The following is a 17,221-nucleotide window of genomic DNA, read 5'->3' as shown; positions in this document are numbered from 1 at the left end:
GGACCGTTGGTAGCGCGCGGGCCGGGGCGGGAGCCCGTGGGCCGCGGAGCGCCAAGGCTCTGCCCTGTCCTGCCGGGAGACGGAAGGGAGGGGGCGGCGGGGGCCGGCGGGGGCCGGCGGCTGAGGGAAGCGTAACGGCGGTGCCGCGCCCGCGTGTCTCCCGGCGGGAGGAGAGGAGGATGTGAGGCCGCGGGAAGATGAAACCCGGCGCCGCGGAGGTCACCGACAAAGGAGCGCGTCCCCGTAAGTGGCGGGGCCGGATCTGCTGCCGGCGGGTGGGCCTGCGGCCGGCTTCGTTATTACGGCAGGGTAGCGCGCCGGCACTCCCTCCCGGCGATTTTGCCCTTTCGCTTCGCCCGGCGTCGGGAATCGATCGTTAAAAGCCGAATTGAAGAGGGACGCGAGCCGGCTGCCGTCAGGCCCTGCCCCGCGCGGCCCCTCCATGGCCAGCGCAGTGCCGCCATCCGTGGCTGCGAGGGGCGGGCGGCTGAGCGGGGAGCGCTGCTGGCGCGGTGCTGCTAACGAACTGTTGCTAACTGCGGGCCTTGAGTTAGCCTAGCGAGTTCGGTGCGCGTTTTTCAGTGGTGGCCGCAGTAATTTTTGAGGTGCCCTGTGTGCCGGCTGTAACGCGGTGTTTGATCCCTTCAGAATTTCTCTTGCCCGTCTGCTTATTTGTGGCTCAAGACTTCATCCTTTTCTCTTCAGCTTCCAAACGAGTTACGTTGTCTAAAGCCTCCACGTTTCTTATTTGTCTGCTTCTCCTGCTTTCTCAGTTTCTACCGAATTAACTGCTCTTTTTTCTTTGCTTCTATGTGTTCATAACCACTGCTGGGAGAATACAGCGGCAGTGGTGGCTTTGCTCCCCCCTGTTAAGGTAGTTTCAGCGAAGGAGAGAATGGGTGGCAGAGGGACTGTTTTGACTCTAGAAGAAGCCTGCTCAGTTCCTGAGGCAGCCCTCTGCCCTTTCTGAGCTTCTCCAAAGGAGAATAACCAGGAGCTGACCCGCAGTCACTGAGGAGACGAGCGGTTTAAAATCACCAATATGCCAGGCTTGGATGATTGAGCCTCCATCATAGGTTGTAAAAGGACTCCTGGAATGGATGCGAGTAGGAATGGTTGCTCACACTTGAGTGCGCTGAGGATTCTACGAGGTGTTCCTCCTCTTCAGAGTTCCATGCCTCTATTGATTGTGTCCTCTGGTACATACTGTGTCATTTTCTTTTTATTTTCTATCTAACTGCTGGTTTGGGGTTTATGCTCCATAGTTCTTGTACTGGAATAAACTATTCAGCCATTATCTCTGCTTTTTTTAATTTTATTTATCGTATTTCCCCTAAATCACTTATTTTGCCCACTGACCACCTTATCTGTGAGATAATTCCACATGCTTTTGATCATCTTTTTTAACGCTTTTTTCTCTTTCTTGGTTGTAGAGTACACACTCTACTCCTCATGCACATTCTTTCCTCTTAAAGCTGCACATGTTATTTAAGTGTGGGGATTCATGAATTTATATAGTGGTATAATAAAATTGCCCAATTAATTTTCTGTGTTTTTTTTTTTTTTACATTTTCTGGTAGATTTTTTGTTTTTACTTTTTTTTTTTTTGGTTGATAGTGTACATACGATGTTTTTCTTCTGAAATGAGACTTAACTCTTAACCAGACTGATCTATTTTAATTCTTTAAATTTCCTTATTTAAATGTCTGTTCTGACAGACTTAAGTGGATGGTTCGGAGTTGATCATCAGGTTTTTAATTCCAGTACCTGAAGGGGGCCTACTGGAAAGCTGCAGTGATTCTTTGTAAGGGCAGATAGCGACAGGACAAGGGAAAATGGCTTTAAACATGACGAGGGTAGATTTGGACTAGATATCAAGAAAAAAGTCTTTACTGTGAGGGTGGTGAGACACTGGCATGGATTGCTCAGCAAGGCTGCGGATGCCACTTCCCCGGAGGCATTCAAGGCCAGGCTGGATGGGGCTGTGAGCAACCTGGTGTAGAGGGAGGTGTTCCTGCCTACAGCAGGGGGTTGGAACTGGATGATCTTAAAGGTCCCTTCCAACTCAAGCCATTCTGTGATTCATTCTATGATTCAATTGCTCTATGTTGTCTCTTAGTTTAACATAAAAATTCACTAGGACAGAAAGAGTGGTTGTAACTACAGTGATTCTGGAACTTTAAGCAGACTTCCTGAGTCTCAGGTGGGTGCTGAAAAATGAGATGAATAGTACGATCTTCCTCTCCTATTTTTTCTGTTTCATGGGCTTTTGCCTTGTTTTTGTTCTGTTGCTTCTATATGAATCCCCTTTTTTCTTAGATGAAAAAGTGAGAATCCAGTCTTTTTCCTTTAAAATAGTGCTTTTGTGATAACTGGGGACTGTACCAGTAGTGTATGTACTGTGCTGTGGAGATGGAAAATGGTTAACAAAGTGGAGGAGAAAACTGGTGGTGTTGTATGGCAAATGAAATAAAAAAAATCCATCTTAGGACATGATTTAAAAAAAAAAAACAAAAAACAACAACAAAAAAAAACCCGACAAAAACCAAACTTTTAAGGGCTCTTTGTTATTTATGTCTTGTTTTTGACATGTTTAACATGTAGGACTTTATTAAATGTCTTATATTACATGGAAGTTTTCCTTCTTTCATTTTAAAAAGAGAACCCACATTTCATACAGTATAATTCTTTTTTGGCAGCAGATGAAATGCAAGCAAAAACAGAAAAGATAAAATCTTCTCTGAAGAGCGTGAAAAAGGAAGTAGGAAAACCAGAGAAACTGAAATATAAACCACTCACTGGAAAAGTGTTTTACCTCGATATTCCATCAAATGTGATCTCTGAAAAAATAGGGAAGGATCTTAAAGAACTGGGAGGGGTAAGTTAACGTTCAAATGAAACTGAAAGAAAATCTGCATCTGGAATGGCTGTTCTGTGTACTGTGCTACTGCGTTTTAATGTTACATTTATTTTAGGTGTGAAGGAGTTTCATTTTTTAATGTTACTTTAATGTTTAGTATAGATAATCAGCTTATCAAGAAGTTTTCGTGGGGTTTTTGTTTGTTTTTAGTGGAAGTTGTTCTGCTCTCTGTAGCAGAAGTTTTTATCATAGAGGTTTGTTTTCAGCTGATGTTTCATTTACTTGGATTTTTATGCAAGTGCCATAAGAATGATGAACCCGAGAGAGGTTAGAGGAAGTGTTCTGCATGTGTTTATGGAAAGTCGCATATTCTTTTAGCTTGGTGTGGTTTATTTGTTAAGATTGTCTTTTACTTGAATGATTTGATAGTTTGTATGCATTTAATCGAATCGTATATATGATAATTTCCCAAATTTTCTAATACATTTTATGTTTAGAGGCTACTTAAGGCTACTTATAAGGCTATTTGTGTTTAGAGGCTAGAAGTATAATGGGAGAGTGGTTTGACTTCTTTTTTTTTTTTTCCTCAAGTACAGGCTGAGGCTTATAAAGTCTGAGCTGGAATATTATCACCTAGCAGAGGGAGGAGATGTGCACCCCTCTTGGCATTCAGGGCAGGTTGTGGACAAAGAACTGAAGAAAGAGCTTTTGTGTGGTTGGTGGGCCCGAAAGGATGTAGAGAGGAACAAAAAGTTTTGAGAGATTGCAGCAGAACATCAACTCCTCAATATCGTGGTTGAAATGTGAGCTAAATAGAGGAGCGGAGTTAGGATACAGGACCAAAGTGGCATGAGATGAGGTGTCAAAAACAAACAAAACCCAACACCCCGCATTGACATTGGTTTTCTTTTTCTTTTCTTTTATATCTTTAAAGGCATTTCTTCTTTAAAAGGTACCCTGGAGCTCTTTAAACAAAAAGCTTTGAGTAGCTAATTCCACTTACATTCTGGGATTTTAAACTTAATGTTTTGAAGTACTCATCCTTCTACAATGAGCAAACAGCTGTGAAAGCCCCGTTTTTAAGAGCAATACCTCAGCCCATTCTGGTGGCATTATCACAAGAATGGCTGATAAGGCTTGGGTGTGGTGAGGAGCAGCAGCAGGAAATTGAAATGCTCTGTAATGTCAGCAGTCAGCTGAGAGGATCAGCTCTAGCGCTGGATCAGACTGCCTGGAGAGGTGCTGGGGTTTCCTCTTGAAGATGCTCAAAGCCAGCAAGAAAATTTTGGTGGTTAAAGTTGTGTACTACTTTCATAGTCAGGTTTTTACACTTTCAGCCTTATTGTTTGACCTCAGTAAGGCATTTCAGTAAATGCTTTCTGCACAGAGTATGCTAATGAAGATTGTTTGCATTGAAATCATAAATTCTGATGGGGGAAATACAGCATTTTCGTACTCACTAAAACAAAATGTATTACTCTGTTCAAGCTTCTATGCTTCTGAGAGGCGTTATGAACTCTGTAGGTGTGAAATGGGGTAACCATTGTTCACAATAGTTTCATTTTTCTGTGGGTTCTGAAATTCATTGTTTTATCTCCTTGCAAACTGTAAATTATGTTTGCTTATGCATCTGTGAGCTCAGTTTAGCTGAACACTTCATAACTTCTGTTAAGTTACATAAAATGTGGTTTCCTTTGAATTATTCTGTAATTTCTCAGTGCACTGAGTTCTGTTTGGAAAGTATTACAGCTCAATACATCAAGCAATGGTAATAATCAAAACCAATCAAAAAAAACAATTTCATTTTAGGTTAGAAAATCAGAAGTGAAACTGTAAAGCTTTTGGCTGGTAAGATCTTACTGCAGTTCAGTCGTCATCGTTATAAATATATATATATATATATATATATATTTAAATATCTTCCTGATGATTCTGTTTTCTGAGTGTAAAAGTAGATTTGTTTAGAAGTTTTGTCTCTTCAGTGCACACAAAGCAAGAAGGGAATTACTAATCTATTGTCCTGAAGTAACAGTTTGCTTTATTTCTTTTTATTTAGCGAGTGGAGAGTTTTCTTAGCAAAGATATCAGCTATCTGGTGTCCAGTAAAAAGGAGGCAAAATTTGCACCAACTCTCAGTCAGATTTCTCCAGTTCCTAGCCCAGAATCTGTATGTAATGGAGGGAATGGTACATCTCATCCCAGCAACCGAAAAGATCGACAGGATGGAAGTTCATTTAAGGCAGCAGATGCAGTAAGTTTCTCTAATAATAATGCTGCAAAACAAATACAACCTGGGAGATGCACTATCAGAATTTTTCTCCTGTCTTCTTTCCTCATGTTGTTAATGCAAATACCCCCAGAAGTAGTCTTTGGTAGTTCAATGAAATAATTACGGTTGAACATTGTGTATCAGGTTGTGTTTTTTTTGTTTTTTTTGTTTTAATTCTTAGGTGCTTGTATTAATTTCAACAGTTTGTTTCTGAGTTTCTGCAGATTTACCTGAAGTCTGTTCCATTGGCAAGTTTAGTACCCTCACTATCCTGACTTGATACTTTAGAAACTTAGGTGTGGGGCGGTTCATGTGTTGGTCTTCATTGCACTGGGTGGCTGAGGTCACCTCTTCTTGACAGTAACCTGGATAGGTGAAGGCATGTTCATTACAAATGTACAGAATATAGTACAAAAGGAGCTCCTGATGGTAGAAAAGGCAGCGATAATTATGGCTGAGGCTGTAGTTACATTCATGGCTGGTAGCTAAATTTAGCAGATGTTCAATGGATGAAACCTCATCTTTTGGTGTATCCCACAGGCTGCTCATTCACACCATCTTTCTTGATCCAGCACTTGACATTGCTTCAGCCATTCAATGAACCTGCTTTGGTTGAAAACTAATTTTCTTTTTTCCCCTCAGAATGTATGAACCCCAAAACCACCTTGTGTGGAAAATGCAAATCCATGAAAAATAACTATAAAATAAACAAAAGGAGACGATTGAAGACTTTTGATAGTAACAATAATTTGCCTTACCTTCTACTTTCTGAAACGAAATCTGACTTGCTATGAATGTATTTCTATTCCAATATAGGTACGTTTGAGCAGAGGAAAATCCTTAGCTGAAAAAGCAATCAGAGAGCAGGTAAGCTGGGTAATCCATACATTTGTACTTTTGAATTTTGATCCTGAAATTCTGGGAAACAAGCACTAGTAAGAATGATGGTGGTCTGAGACAGAGGTGTCTCATGGGGCGCTCAGGCAGAAATTGGGGATTGTTCTAAGCAAAGCACGTGTCAGATTGTGTTTTCTGGATACTTCCTGAAGAACTGAAAGTCTTATGATCAGTATTATATTTTATCGAGATTGTAATTGTAGCTGGCATTTGAAAAGTGCTTGTGAAGTTGACGTGAATGTACAAATTCATTGTCTTCAAGTAGTAGATACTATAACATACGACAGTAGAGAATTGCTTTTGGCTTTGTGAGACGTTAACTGCAATCCTTTGATAGCCAAGTGTTGTGATGTGGAGATGGAGAAGTCAATTGAGGATAGCTGTAATATTTCGGCAGGAAGTACATAAACAGTCTACAGCTGGATCTCAGCTTTTGTAAGATAGCTCTTATTATAAGATGTAATAAATATAAATATACTACATTTTATTTGATCTGCAGCTCAAAATGAGAATTTCTTTTTCTTTCTTTTTCTTTCTTTTTTTTTTTTCTTAAACAGGAATTAATCCCCTCTGGTAGCATGCTGTCCAATGCTTTGAGCTGGGGAGTGAAAGTACTTCATATTGATGGTAAATATCTTTGTTTGGTGAAGCATAACTTGAACTAATAACACTGATTTCTTTAAACTTTTTGGAGTTCAAAATATTAAAAATGATAACTTAAAACAAGCAAAGATAAATTCAGCTGAAATATAAATACAACTTTCTCTTTGCCAGATGTTAAGCATTATATTGAACAAAAGAAGAAAGATCTGTACCTAATCAAAAGCACAGGCAGTTCTTTTAAAGATGTGGTAAGTGGGTTTTTGCCATTTGTGAAAGTTAATTTGATTAAATGAAAAAAGGTAGGCATATTAAATATGGCCTACTGTGGTGCATACAGATTTTATTTTAATCAAATCTTACTCCTGTTCTGTTTTTCACTGACTAGTATGTTTTATGAATTAATTTTAAGACCGTAACCTCAGTGACATCATTCATTTTTGCAGTCTATAAATAAAAGCTGCTTTAGGAAACAGGACTGTATTTATTTCCTGGTGAGCTTGATTTCTACATAATTTATCACAACTGTGTATCACAAGTTATGATTGTCATAGGGAGACTCTCATGACTTAAAATCAAGTCTTAAGATAAAATGTGAAATAAAATTCCTGTGAATATTATACTTTTCCTCCTTTATTTTCCAACAGGGAAAACAAGTTACCACTCAAAAGTCAAAAAGTAAGTATTTGAATATGTGTAGAGGTTTTGCTGAACTTTGAGTGCTTATAAATAGAAAGTATAAAACTGTCTTCTAACTTGTAAGCCTAAGAAAATTTCCTGAAACTCAGGAGTTTGTAAAGCATGTACATAATGAGTTGTAAAATAATGCCTGTCTGTCCAAGAACTTGAAAACTTGCTAAATGAAGCAGAGTATTTCTCTTTTAATTTCCTTTTTTCCTCCTGTGAGCAGGTAGGCTGAAAAACCCATTTGTGAAGGTGGAAGATAGAAGTCGGTGAGTGTTCTGTGTGCTTTCAGTGTAGTTCTCAAACTGAGAAATTCAGAAACATGTTGTACGTCCTGATGGGCTTGCTGACTTTAAAGCCAGACGGTTCCATCTCTGTGTGGTCTGGATAGGTATCAGTGTTTAGTCTTTGGATGAAGTGAAGGAGGAATGAGGATGGTGGGGAGTGTTTGGGATGGGTAGTAGTGATGAAAAGTTAATGTGTAGCAATTTGTAGGTCACGAGAGGGGGATCAGGAGAGATTTGGTTTATTTTGTTCTTTGAGCCGGATGAATTGAAAGGAGGAAGCCTTGAAACTTTAAACTTTGACATCTTGCCTGTTTTTTCTTAGATTCAGTTCATGTAGCCCAAAAGGTAATAAAGCTTTCTATATTAAATATTAGTAGTCCTAACTCTTCACGTTCGTCTTGGGAGACAGTAAGAAAAGTCATTATACCATAAAACATTCCTTGAAATCAGGCTGAATTTACAGTTCAGTGATTTATTACTTAAAAAACAAACAAAAACAAAAAAGTAACACAACTGTTAATCTAATTTCACTACTGTTGTAGCATAAGATCTGATGCTTCCAGACTTGGCAATTTTTGTATTTTTCTGAGCTTGTAACTGATAGGATCTGGTTGTGTAACTCCTCAATGAGGAAAGAGGTTGTCAGAAGTTGGGAGAAAAATGAATTAAAACAACATGAGTGGGAATTTTGAATCTAGTCTTACTAGTGAGCTGGTAAGAGTAGGTGTGATAGATATGAGAGTAGTGGGCAGAGTAGGACAAACGCATTTTCAAGCACAAAATACACGTGCTTGAACGTGTGAATTTTATATTGGACTCTGAACACTGCAGCTAAATGATTATGTGAATTTTGTCGTAACCTTTTTCAAACACTTTTAATACATGCAAGTGCTGGTGTGCTTGCTAGTTCTGTTATCTTTCTATTTATGTTTCTGTGCAGGAAAACTACTTCCATGAAAACTTAATGTTCAGTTTTAACATATTTTCAATGATAAATTGGAAGCCTTTCAAAAAGAGAGAATTGATAAAATGAAAAAAAAAAAAAAAATTTGAGGTAGGAACTGCTATTTCTCAGGAGCGCGGATCTACTTCATCCAAATTGTTAATTGCATTGGTTGTGCAGATCTGCTCAACCTCCTGCACTACAGCCAACGTCGCTATGGAGTGTGCTTGACAGCTCTGAAAACTCAAGGCAGACTCTTTATTTTGAGGTGGTATTGAGGAAGGAAGGAATTACTTTCCCTAGGTTATTTATCTGCTTAGCATTTTTTCTGTACATTACATGTGGAAGAGAAGCTCGTTTTCAAAGACCTTTTAACCTATTTATAGTTTGAAATGTAAACTGTTTGGTTGTTCTGATGCTTCTAATGCACCTGTTTTATCTTAATGCAGCTCCTACCGACCGTTTTATCTGCAGTTACCGAGTTTTCCAGCTCTTAACTACTGCGTTCCAAAGCCTTGTAGTCCATTTGAGGTCGATAAGAAGCATCCTTCTGGTCCAAAACAAACTCAGTCTAAGCAAAGGTTTGTTGATTACTCATTGTTGAGGTATATACAGAGGAGAGAGAGATCCTCTAAAATAATTGTAAAGTAATGATTTTCTAAAAAGAATTCTTTTGCTTCTTATTTCTGTGATACTTAATACTAATTTCCGCATCTTGACTGTTGCATTTGCTACGCTGTAACTGTTGCTGTCTGTCTTTCTGTACCCTCTTTATCCTATCTTTAGTCCTTTTTTTGGACACACGGATGCATACATCCAAAAATGCAGCGCTCTCCTATCATTGTGGGTCAGCATAAGATATTTTTTTCCTTTCTACCACTGGTTTCTTCTTTGTCCACGTCTTGGATTCCATCCAGTAAGTATTTTATAGGCAGTAAATTTCTTAAGGCTTCCCGTGATGTTTGTCAGTAAAAAGCTGAAAAGAAGGCAGTTAATTGTTAGAAGTGATATTCAGTTATAGTTCAAAATCATCATTGCCAAGGAGCATATCTGCCTTATATGCACAATTAGATTTATAGAAATTAGACATTGCAAATGTTGCTTCATTGCTTCAGAGATGAAAAATGGATACTTACTGCAGTTAGTTTATCTTTCAGCAAGTGTTTATGTGATATGGGTTGACATTCGGGCTCTGGGTGCTCCAGTTGATGTTAGAACATTTGATAAATCAACTTCATGATTTGAAACAACTTTCAAATGTTGATTTTTGTTTTACTGAGGGAATTTGGTGTCCTTAACTTCATTTTTCTAGCATGTGTGGAGACTATAAATGTTTGACTTCGAGAAATGATTCATAGCAGAGACTAAAATATTTAGATGAGAGGCAGCTTTGATTTACTTGAAACTTTCTGTGTCTGGTAACTTTTGCTGCTGTTCTGTCCTTTGGATCTAAAACTTATTTAGGTTTGACACTTGTTTTCTCTATGAATAGGTTCTGTGTTGTCTGTATTTTGTCCAGTCTAAGCTATTATTAGACTTCTGGAGCTTTTCAGGTGATGTTACAATGATAAATGAACATAGCAACATAGTAGTGCAGTAACCTTTGCAATAAGGAGGGTATTTCTGATGCTGTCTCTTCAAAGGGGCCTTAGGATAGCCTGTTCTCTTTAAACCACTTTCTAAAATGAAGATTACAATAGTCTTTTCATGTGTATAGATTAAGAAATACAAGGCATTAGTTTTAAACTTCAGGAATTGGGCTCAAGGTAATATTTCTCATTAATCTTTTAATCTGGCACATGACAGAGATGTTTAGGTGGAGTTTTATTTATTTCATAGCCAGCAGGTGAAGGTGGTGACTGTCTTTTTTTTTTTTTTTTTTTTTTAAGAAGAAAAAGGTGAGAATGCCTGCTTGTTTTATCTTTATCTGAAAGAGTAGGATGTTGAAGATGATGTCAATTTCACTTGCTTTACATGCAGAAGCATTGCAGTCATTCACACTTCAGATAATAAATTCTGTCTCTTATCTTGTGGCTTGCAACCCTTAGTGGCTCTTAGTGATTTTGCATTTTTAAGGGAAGAGGTGAAAAGGCTACTGCAGTATTAAAAGTGGACTCTGGAATCTGAACAAATGCTTGATTGGTCTTTATATAAAACATCTATGCAGATTCTTGGTGGAGTCTGACAGTATGACTCTTTGTCTAGGCAGGGAGGTGGCACTATTCTCTTGAAGTAAAATGAAAGTAGGAACTGATGATTTTGCTTTACTGTAGGGTAGCTTAGTAGTGAATGGCAACAAGCAGTAGCTCTGTCCAGATGAGGACTCTGAAGGTCATGGAACAGATATTGAAAACCTCTTTGTGGTTTAATCTTCTGGAAGAACTTATGGTTCATTTCCTCGTATTTCAAGGTACATTTCTTGTACCTTGAAAAAGAAGAGGAATCATACTTGATCAACATGTTCAAAAGCTGCATGTAACCAATAAATAGGACAATTCTTTACCTTTTATCAAAGAACGAAAGATCATTTATTATACCATATTTTTTCTGCATCAAAAATATTGACAGAAGATGAAATGCTAGAAGACTTTTTTTTCCCCCCTAGTTTTGATTTTATCAGCTATGCAAAGAAATTTCAACAAATCCTTTGATTTGACAAATGAGATTTGTTTTATAAGTTCAGCATTGCTTAATCTGAGTCAATGATAGTAGGAAATCTTACGAATCTGAATGTTTTGTTCTCATGTATAGTTCCATTGGGTATGCCTGTTTTGTTGCAGTCATTTATTTATTGATTTTTGAGTGCATTAATTTCTATTCTACTTTTCCTAAGCATTTACTAGGGTGGTTTAAGTACTCTGAGAAGAAATGAAGATGTTCTCTTAAATGATGTGAATGAAAATGAACATTTTGTAGGAGGCATGTATAGAACTCACCTCGTATGCAACAGTCATTAATTTGATTTTGTTTCTGCTAACAGAAAAGATATAAACAGTGACAAGGACTGCAGAACTCCTGTTCAGCTTCATCAGAAGGACAAAAAAAGGAGAGGATATTGTGAATGCTGTGGGAAGAAATATGAAGATCTACAAACTGTATGTGTGAAATATGAAATGCATTGTTTTCAAGCAGTCTTAAAACAGAATTGGCAATGATTTCTATTTGCTGTTTTAATTCTTTTTTTTTTTTTTTTTAATTTAAAATGGCTGAGTGTATTTTCTAAATAGCAGCAATTTTTTTCCTTTGTCTGTTTCAATTCTTTGCTTCTGGGTATGGTGGCTGAAAGCATTAATAGCTCTTGTCTCAGGGACACTGACTGTAAGATCACCTATTTAGTGAACAAAGGGAATATGTTTAATGTAGTTTTTCTGGATATTAGCAAGGCTGCTTATGCTATTCTTCATAATATTTTTGAATGTTTTGTCCAATTATGAGACAAACATGCATGCATTACACTGGGTGAAGAGCAGGCTCAAAGAATTGTAGTGGATGGGACTGCAGCTGGCTGGCAGGTGAGGTGCTGGTTGGCAATTGGCTCTGTGCACCAGCTGTGTGCCCCAGCAGCAGGGAGAGTAAACTGCACTTTGGGATGTGTTAAACACTGCATAGCCAGATGCCAAAAGTGATTATTCTCATATATCTAATACTAATGAGGCTTCACCTGGAAAACTTTGTGCAGTTCCCCACAGTTTAAAAAGGCTATTAAGACCCAAAGAGGGGCAACAAAGCTGGTTAAAAGAGCTAGATGCAATGAGGAGGATGCTAAGTTTGTGAAGCTTGGAGAAAAGGAGGTTGAGGAATGACCTTATTACTGCCTTCAGCTTCCTGGAGATGAGAGGTAGAGAAAAGTCAAGCACCTCTCTCCCTGGTATCTAGTGATAGAATGTGTAGCAGTGGCTCAAAGGTGTCATGGGGAGTGTTCAGAGTTGACATTAGGGGAAAAACAAAACATTATTTATTTAGTTTTTTAACCAAAAGTGCAATTGGGCACTTGAACAGGCTTCTCAGGGAGGTGGTTGATGCCTTGTGTCTGTCTGTGATTAAGTGGCGTTTGGATAATGCTCTTAATGATATTCTTTAACTTTGGGTTAGCCTTGGTGTAGTCTGAGAGTTGGACTCAATGATCTTTGTAAATCCCTTCAAAATGGAACTATTCTATTCTAGCAACAATAAATTATCAGTATGTACTTAGTGCTCCATATTGGTTCGTATATTCATATTTGTAGCATTACTTTTATTTCATGATTATCTTTTTAATTCCAGCATCTTGAAAGCGAACAGCACCAGAAATTTGCACAAAGCACACAGTATCAAGTTGTTGATGATATAATCTCCAAGTTTGTTTATGAGTTTGTTGAATACAGGGATGATGAAAAAAACATGAAAAGGTAAGTTGCATGTCTTTAATTTTCAAACATTTGTGAGTTAAGACATTAAATATGAAGATGCTTCAGTTATGAAATTCTGAACCTAATATGGAACAAGTTCATGTTTTTGAATCTGATAATCATCACTGCAACTTGCAGTAGTTCCAGAAAAAAAAAGGAAGAAGTGGTACATATGGTATCGCAGGAATATGAGGCTAAAGAGACTTTCCAGGAGTTGTTCCATCTATCTGCAACCTTCTGAAATGCAAGTTGTCAACTATTCTAAAATATAGCTGATGGAAGGACAGCAGTGTCTGGATGTCTTGCTCTAAAAGCTTTTTGATGTTCTTAGTAGCCTAAGATAAACAAGTAATAACCTCCTCGGTCAATCTTTAACAAGGAGATCCAGATTTGTCTACGATCTATAATATTATCTTGAGGGGAAAAAAAACATAATTGTGCTAAGCTTGTGTCTATATGCAATAGAATATTCACAGGTATTTGTCATTGCATCATATTCATTAACTTTTGTTCTCAGTAGCGTTGTGATTGAGACTTACTGAAATGCTGGACTGCTTACCTGTATTCATGAGCTGTGGAAATCAATAGTAAAAGATTGAACTCAAATACAAAGTACTACGTTCCAGCAGAAATGTTTCTACCCTTCCTTTCCTTTGAAAAAAATTGCTTTGTCAGTTTAGTTGCTTTTCTAGATGTTTGCATAATGAATTATGTTACTTTCTTTCAACAGTTTGATTGTTAATCATCCTGAACAATTTAATTGTAGGATAAAATGTAGTACAGGATATTTTTCTCCTATTATTGGAAAGATAACACGACCAGATGAGCTGAAAGAACGGCTGAAAAAGCAACGCGTTTCATTGAGAACTTACTCGTGGAAAGATACTACAATGCAGGCACTCAAACTGGATCGTCAGCCTGCAGAAATACAACCAAATTCCATGTTGGTGCCTCCCCCTATTTCTGCATCTCTGTGTTCAATTCTTTACTGTCATCTGTCTCAACCTCCAGAAGTAAAAAGTAAATTCAGAAATAATGGTGGAAACACAAGAACTAATTGCTTCTGTGCCACAAAGCTAGGACAGTCCGTGATGTCGCCAAATTTCATACAGCCACTTCCTCAGAAAGATGGTAAATCATACATGGAGAACTTGTGTCAAGATTATGAGCCGTTCAGTAAAGATGTACTTGAACCAGAAGTAAATAAAAAGAATTTACAGCGTTTTCAAGAAGGTGTGTGTACTTTATGTTCTCATGCTCAAGTTACAGGTCTTAGTGAAAAAGACAAAAACTTAGCACAGCCTAAACGAAAATTGAATCCTGCAGTAGTTCTACCCGCAAAATGTTTGAAAAAGATGGATGCCAGTCCTACATTTGTCGAGAAACATCGTGATTTATGTGATAATCATCAACAGATGCAGCACAATGTAGTTCTGGAGGCTGAGGTATCCGAGTCTGCTATAAACAAAGAACTTAATGAATTGGCTGCCAATGCTGCACACTGCTCACCATCTGGAAAGCTGCACAGGAAAGTAAAGCTTTGCTTAGGAAGAAATAGAAGAGAAAACCGGAAGCAGAATATAGAGTTATGTGTGAAGTATGCAGATGGACTGTCTGTCCCCAGAGAGCAAAGGGATTGCAGCTCACCTGTGCAGGCCCTACTGGAATTGTTTCAGACAAGTGAAATAAAGTCTGAATTTAGAGGCTTTTCAGTTTACACTGATCATGAAGATTCGACTGGCACAGAAGATGTATGGGAAGGGCAGAACACAAATGCTGTTAGTTTGTTATTTTCCTCTTCATCCTCTTCCCCGTTTATTGGATTTTAATGCTGCTTTATTTAATACAGTGTTTTTCAAATAAATTTGCAGATTTAAGATTTTATTCATGGAAATATTCTTTTGTTATGTACAGATGAATTAATTTTTAAGGTTTTTTAATGCAAAAACTTCTATATGTGTATATGTGAATAAAACTTGCTAAGAGTTTTCTTTTTCTTAAAGCTGCTGCTTTATTACAGCTAGTAAAGGTGACCACAGGATTTTGGGTGACCACAGGTTTTTTGCTGGCCAAAATCAGTGAGCATTATGTAGCTGCTTTTGGATGGTGTATTTTCTAAAATCATTGACTGGGCACACTGAACACAGTACATTCTAAATAACCACATTATAAATTATTGGATGGTTCACTGTAAATAATAAGACAGTCCGTTACTTGTGGGCCTCTCATGATTTGTGGAGGTTTGTTTGTTTCTCATATTCCTTCTGTTACTACTTTACAAGGGAATGCAAAAAAAAAAAATAAAAAAAAAAGTGAGGGAGGGAAGTCACTTGCTTTACAAAAATCTCTTCTGTTGTTTTAGGTAGGGAGTTTATGCAGTCACAAAGAAATAACATCAAGAAAGCATGCACTGAGTTCTTCAGCTGCTCTGCCATAATTTATTTTTAGATTAAAACTAGATGTAGTGTGTATTTCAGCCAATGAGAAGCAGTAGATGTATGACTTTAAAAAAAAAAAAAAAAAACCTCAAAACAAGCAAATAAGTTGATGAACAGCTTGGGCCCTTAGTTTGATTTTGCTTTCTGAGTAGGCAGCCTATCTGACTAGCCTGGTTGGAGGCAGAATGAAGGACATGAGTGGGAGCTGGAATGGCTTTTTTAATACTCTGAATCTTTACCAAACCTGATCTCTTTCAGCAGTTCCATGTTTGTAAATCAGTGCAAGGCATGAGTATTGAATTCAAGTAGGGGTAATTGTGAAACTTCATTAATAAATGTAGGTACCTCATGGTGTTACAAGCTAAGAGCTAAACTAGCGGAAATTACTCATTATTTTTTGCATGTAAGTGTAAACAAATAATTCATCTCCTACCCATTTAACACTGTCACTCTGTTAGTGTTCTTATGATTAAACTGTGTTCTATGGTTGTTTACAGTAGTTTGCCCTTTGGTAGGTGATGTTTGCAATGAGGGGTGGGTAAAGATTCTTGGTGTATAGGGAGGAGTGCAATTGCGTGTGATTTCCCATGTGTTTGTCTTTCCAAGTATTCTCCTCCCAAATTTAAAAGTATTAATACCATTTGAAAGAACTGAAAAGGGGCAGCTAGGTATTAGGATGTTTATTTGTCTCTGACTTCCGAGTCTGTAGAAAAACACGTATTTACAGGATGTGTGGCAGGGATTCTGAGAAGTGTCAAACTGCCACAAGTACAGTTAAGTTGCTAGAATATAGGTATAGCATTAGAAATGCACTTTATCTGGAAGTAAATATTTGTAGTAATTGCACATATAACAATGGTTTGAATTCCTTCTTAATAGCTAAACAAATTTCTAATGATTTCATTTTTGGATTATCTGTTGTGCTTGTCAGTGAATCTGATAGGCTGCTATTGTAGCTTTTATATTCCATGTGAAAACAACTGTCAGTATTCTAATTGCTTCTCTTCTTTTTGTGATGATTACAGAAACTCAATGCAATGTTCCCATGCTGTCTGCAGTGTACACCTACGTGCAGAGTACAGGAATAAAAAATTCTTGCGAAGTACACATCTTTACTGTTACAAAGAAGTGAAAGCTTTATCATTCAGGTGGAATAGTTGCTGCTTCATTTTAAAGTCTGACTGATGTAAACCCCCTGAATTTTTACATTAGAAAAGTGCTCTTGCTTAAGTGGTGGCCTTGTGGCCCAGTGACCTTCACTGTTTTGTCTTCATTGCACTATTTTAGCAGAGTTTGTTAGGGTAATCTTTGATGTGCTAAAATAGAAGGTGTGTACACTTGCAGAGTTACTAAAAGCCATGCATACAATGTACTGGTTTCAGCATAAGGGCACGTTGTAACTGATCTGTTCATATCTACTTTTTCACTTCATTACTGTAGGAGAGAGAAAAATCTTTAATTGAAGACTTAAAATAGAAACAGTAGCTGCAGATGGCAAACTTAGCTAAAAATTAACATGAAAAGAAATACAAGTGATGACACTTCTAGAAATAAGGCACTGCGAGAGGTACATTGTTTTACTTTGGTTGTGTGTACATTAGGTCTGGTTTGGTGTCTGCAGTGGATGCCCACTGCCTGTGACTTTTCTCCCTGCTATGCATTTATTTGGAACAGAAATATTTCTCTTCTGGTAAATTGTGTGGCTGAGAGGACAGTTCCCAAGGACCTGGATTGCATCTGTGTGTGCTTGTATGTGCATGTGCATATAGTTAATGACGTAGGGATTAACGACTAAAACCATACACCTATGTAGCATTCTGCGGTAATTTTTGAGTTTCATACTCCCAGGCAAGCC

At 37.9% G+C, this 17,221-nt stretch overlaps 1 protein-coding gene across 3 annotated transcripts; it reads left to right on the top strand.

Annotated features, from left to right (window-relative positions):
- The first annotated feature begins 119 nt into the window (after window positions 1–119).
- Window positions 120–14,812, top strand: DBF4 (DBF4 zinc finger). 3 transcript variants are annotated; one of them, XM_042817384.1, is made up of 12 exons: window positions 120–243; window positions 2,703–2,878; window positions 4,917–5,111; window positions 5,946–5,996; window positions 6,584–6,653; window positions 6,801–6,877; window positions 7,274–7,304; window positions 7,537–7,579; window positions 8,990–9,121; window positions 11,521–11,635; window positions 12,804–12,928; window positions 13,659–14,812. In XM_042817384.1, the coding sequence occupies exons 1-12, from the start codon at window positions 198–200 to the stop codon at window positions 14,755–14,757; spliced, it is 2,160 nt and encodes a 719-aa protein (XP_042673318.1). In that variant the 5' UTR covers window positions 120–197; the 3' UTR covers window positions 14,758–14,812. The 3 variants fall into 3 exon arrangements, with proteins under 3 accessions (XP_042673318.1, XP_042673319.1, XP_042673317.1); XM_042817385.1 differs by having other exon boundaries at window positions 2,700–2,878; window positions 13,695–14,812; XM_042817383.1 differs by having other exon boundaries at window positions 2,700–2,878.
- Window positions 14,813–17,221: the final 2,409 nt, after the last annotated feature.

Source organism: Centrocercus urophasianus, unplaced genomic scaffold, assembly GCF_019232065.1.
Source record: "Centrocercus urophasianus isolate 14NV4802_14NV808 unplaced genomic scaffold, USGS_Curo_1.0 seq_16, whole genome shotgun sequence".
In the NCBI taxonomy this organism is placed as follows: Eukaryota; Metazoa; Chordata; class Aves; order Galliformes; family Phasianidae; genus Centrocercus; species Centrocercus urophasianus.
This window is presented reverse-complemented; position numbering and strand designations above follow the sequence as displayed.

Excerpts from the sequence above, each read along its gene's own strand:
- DBF4 (XM_042817383.1), top strand. The coding sequence starts at position 198 with ATGAAACCCGGCGCCGCGGAGGTCACCGACAAAGGAGCGCGTCCCC. Across the intron at positions 9,122-11,520 it reads CAAACTCAGTCTAAGCAAAG|AAAAGATATAAACAGTGACA; the intron begins GTTTGTTGATTA and ends TTCTGCTAACAG. Across the intron at positions 11,636-12,803 it reads AATATGAAGATCTACAAACT|CATCTTGAAAGCGAACAGCA; the intron begins GTATGTGTGAAA and ends TTTTAATTCCAG.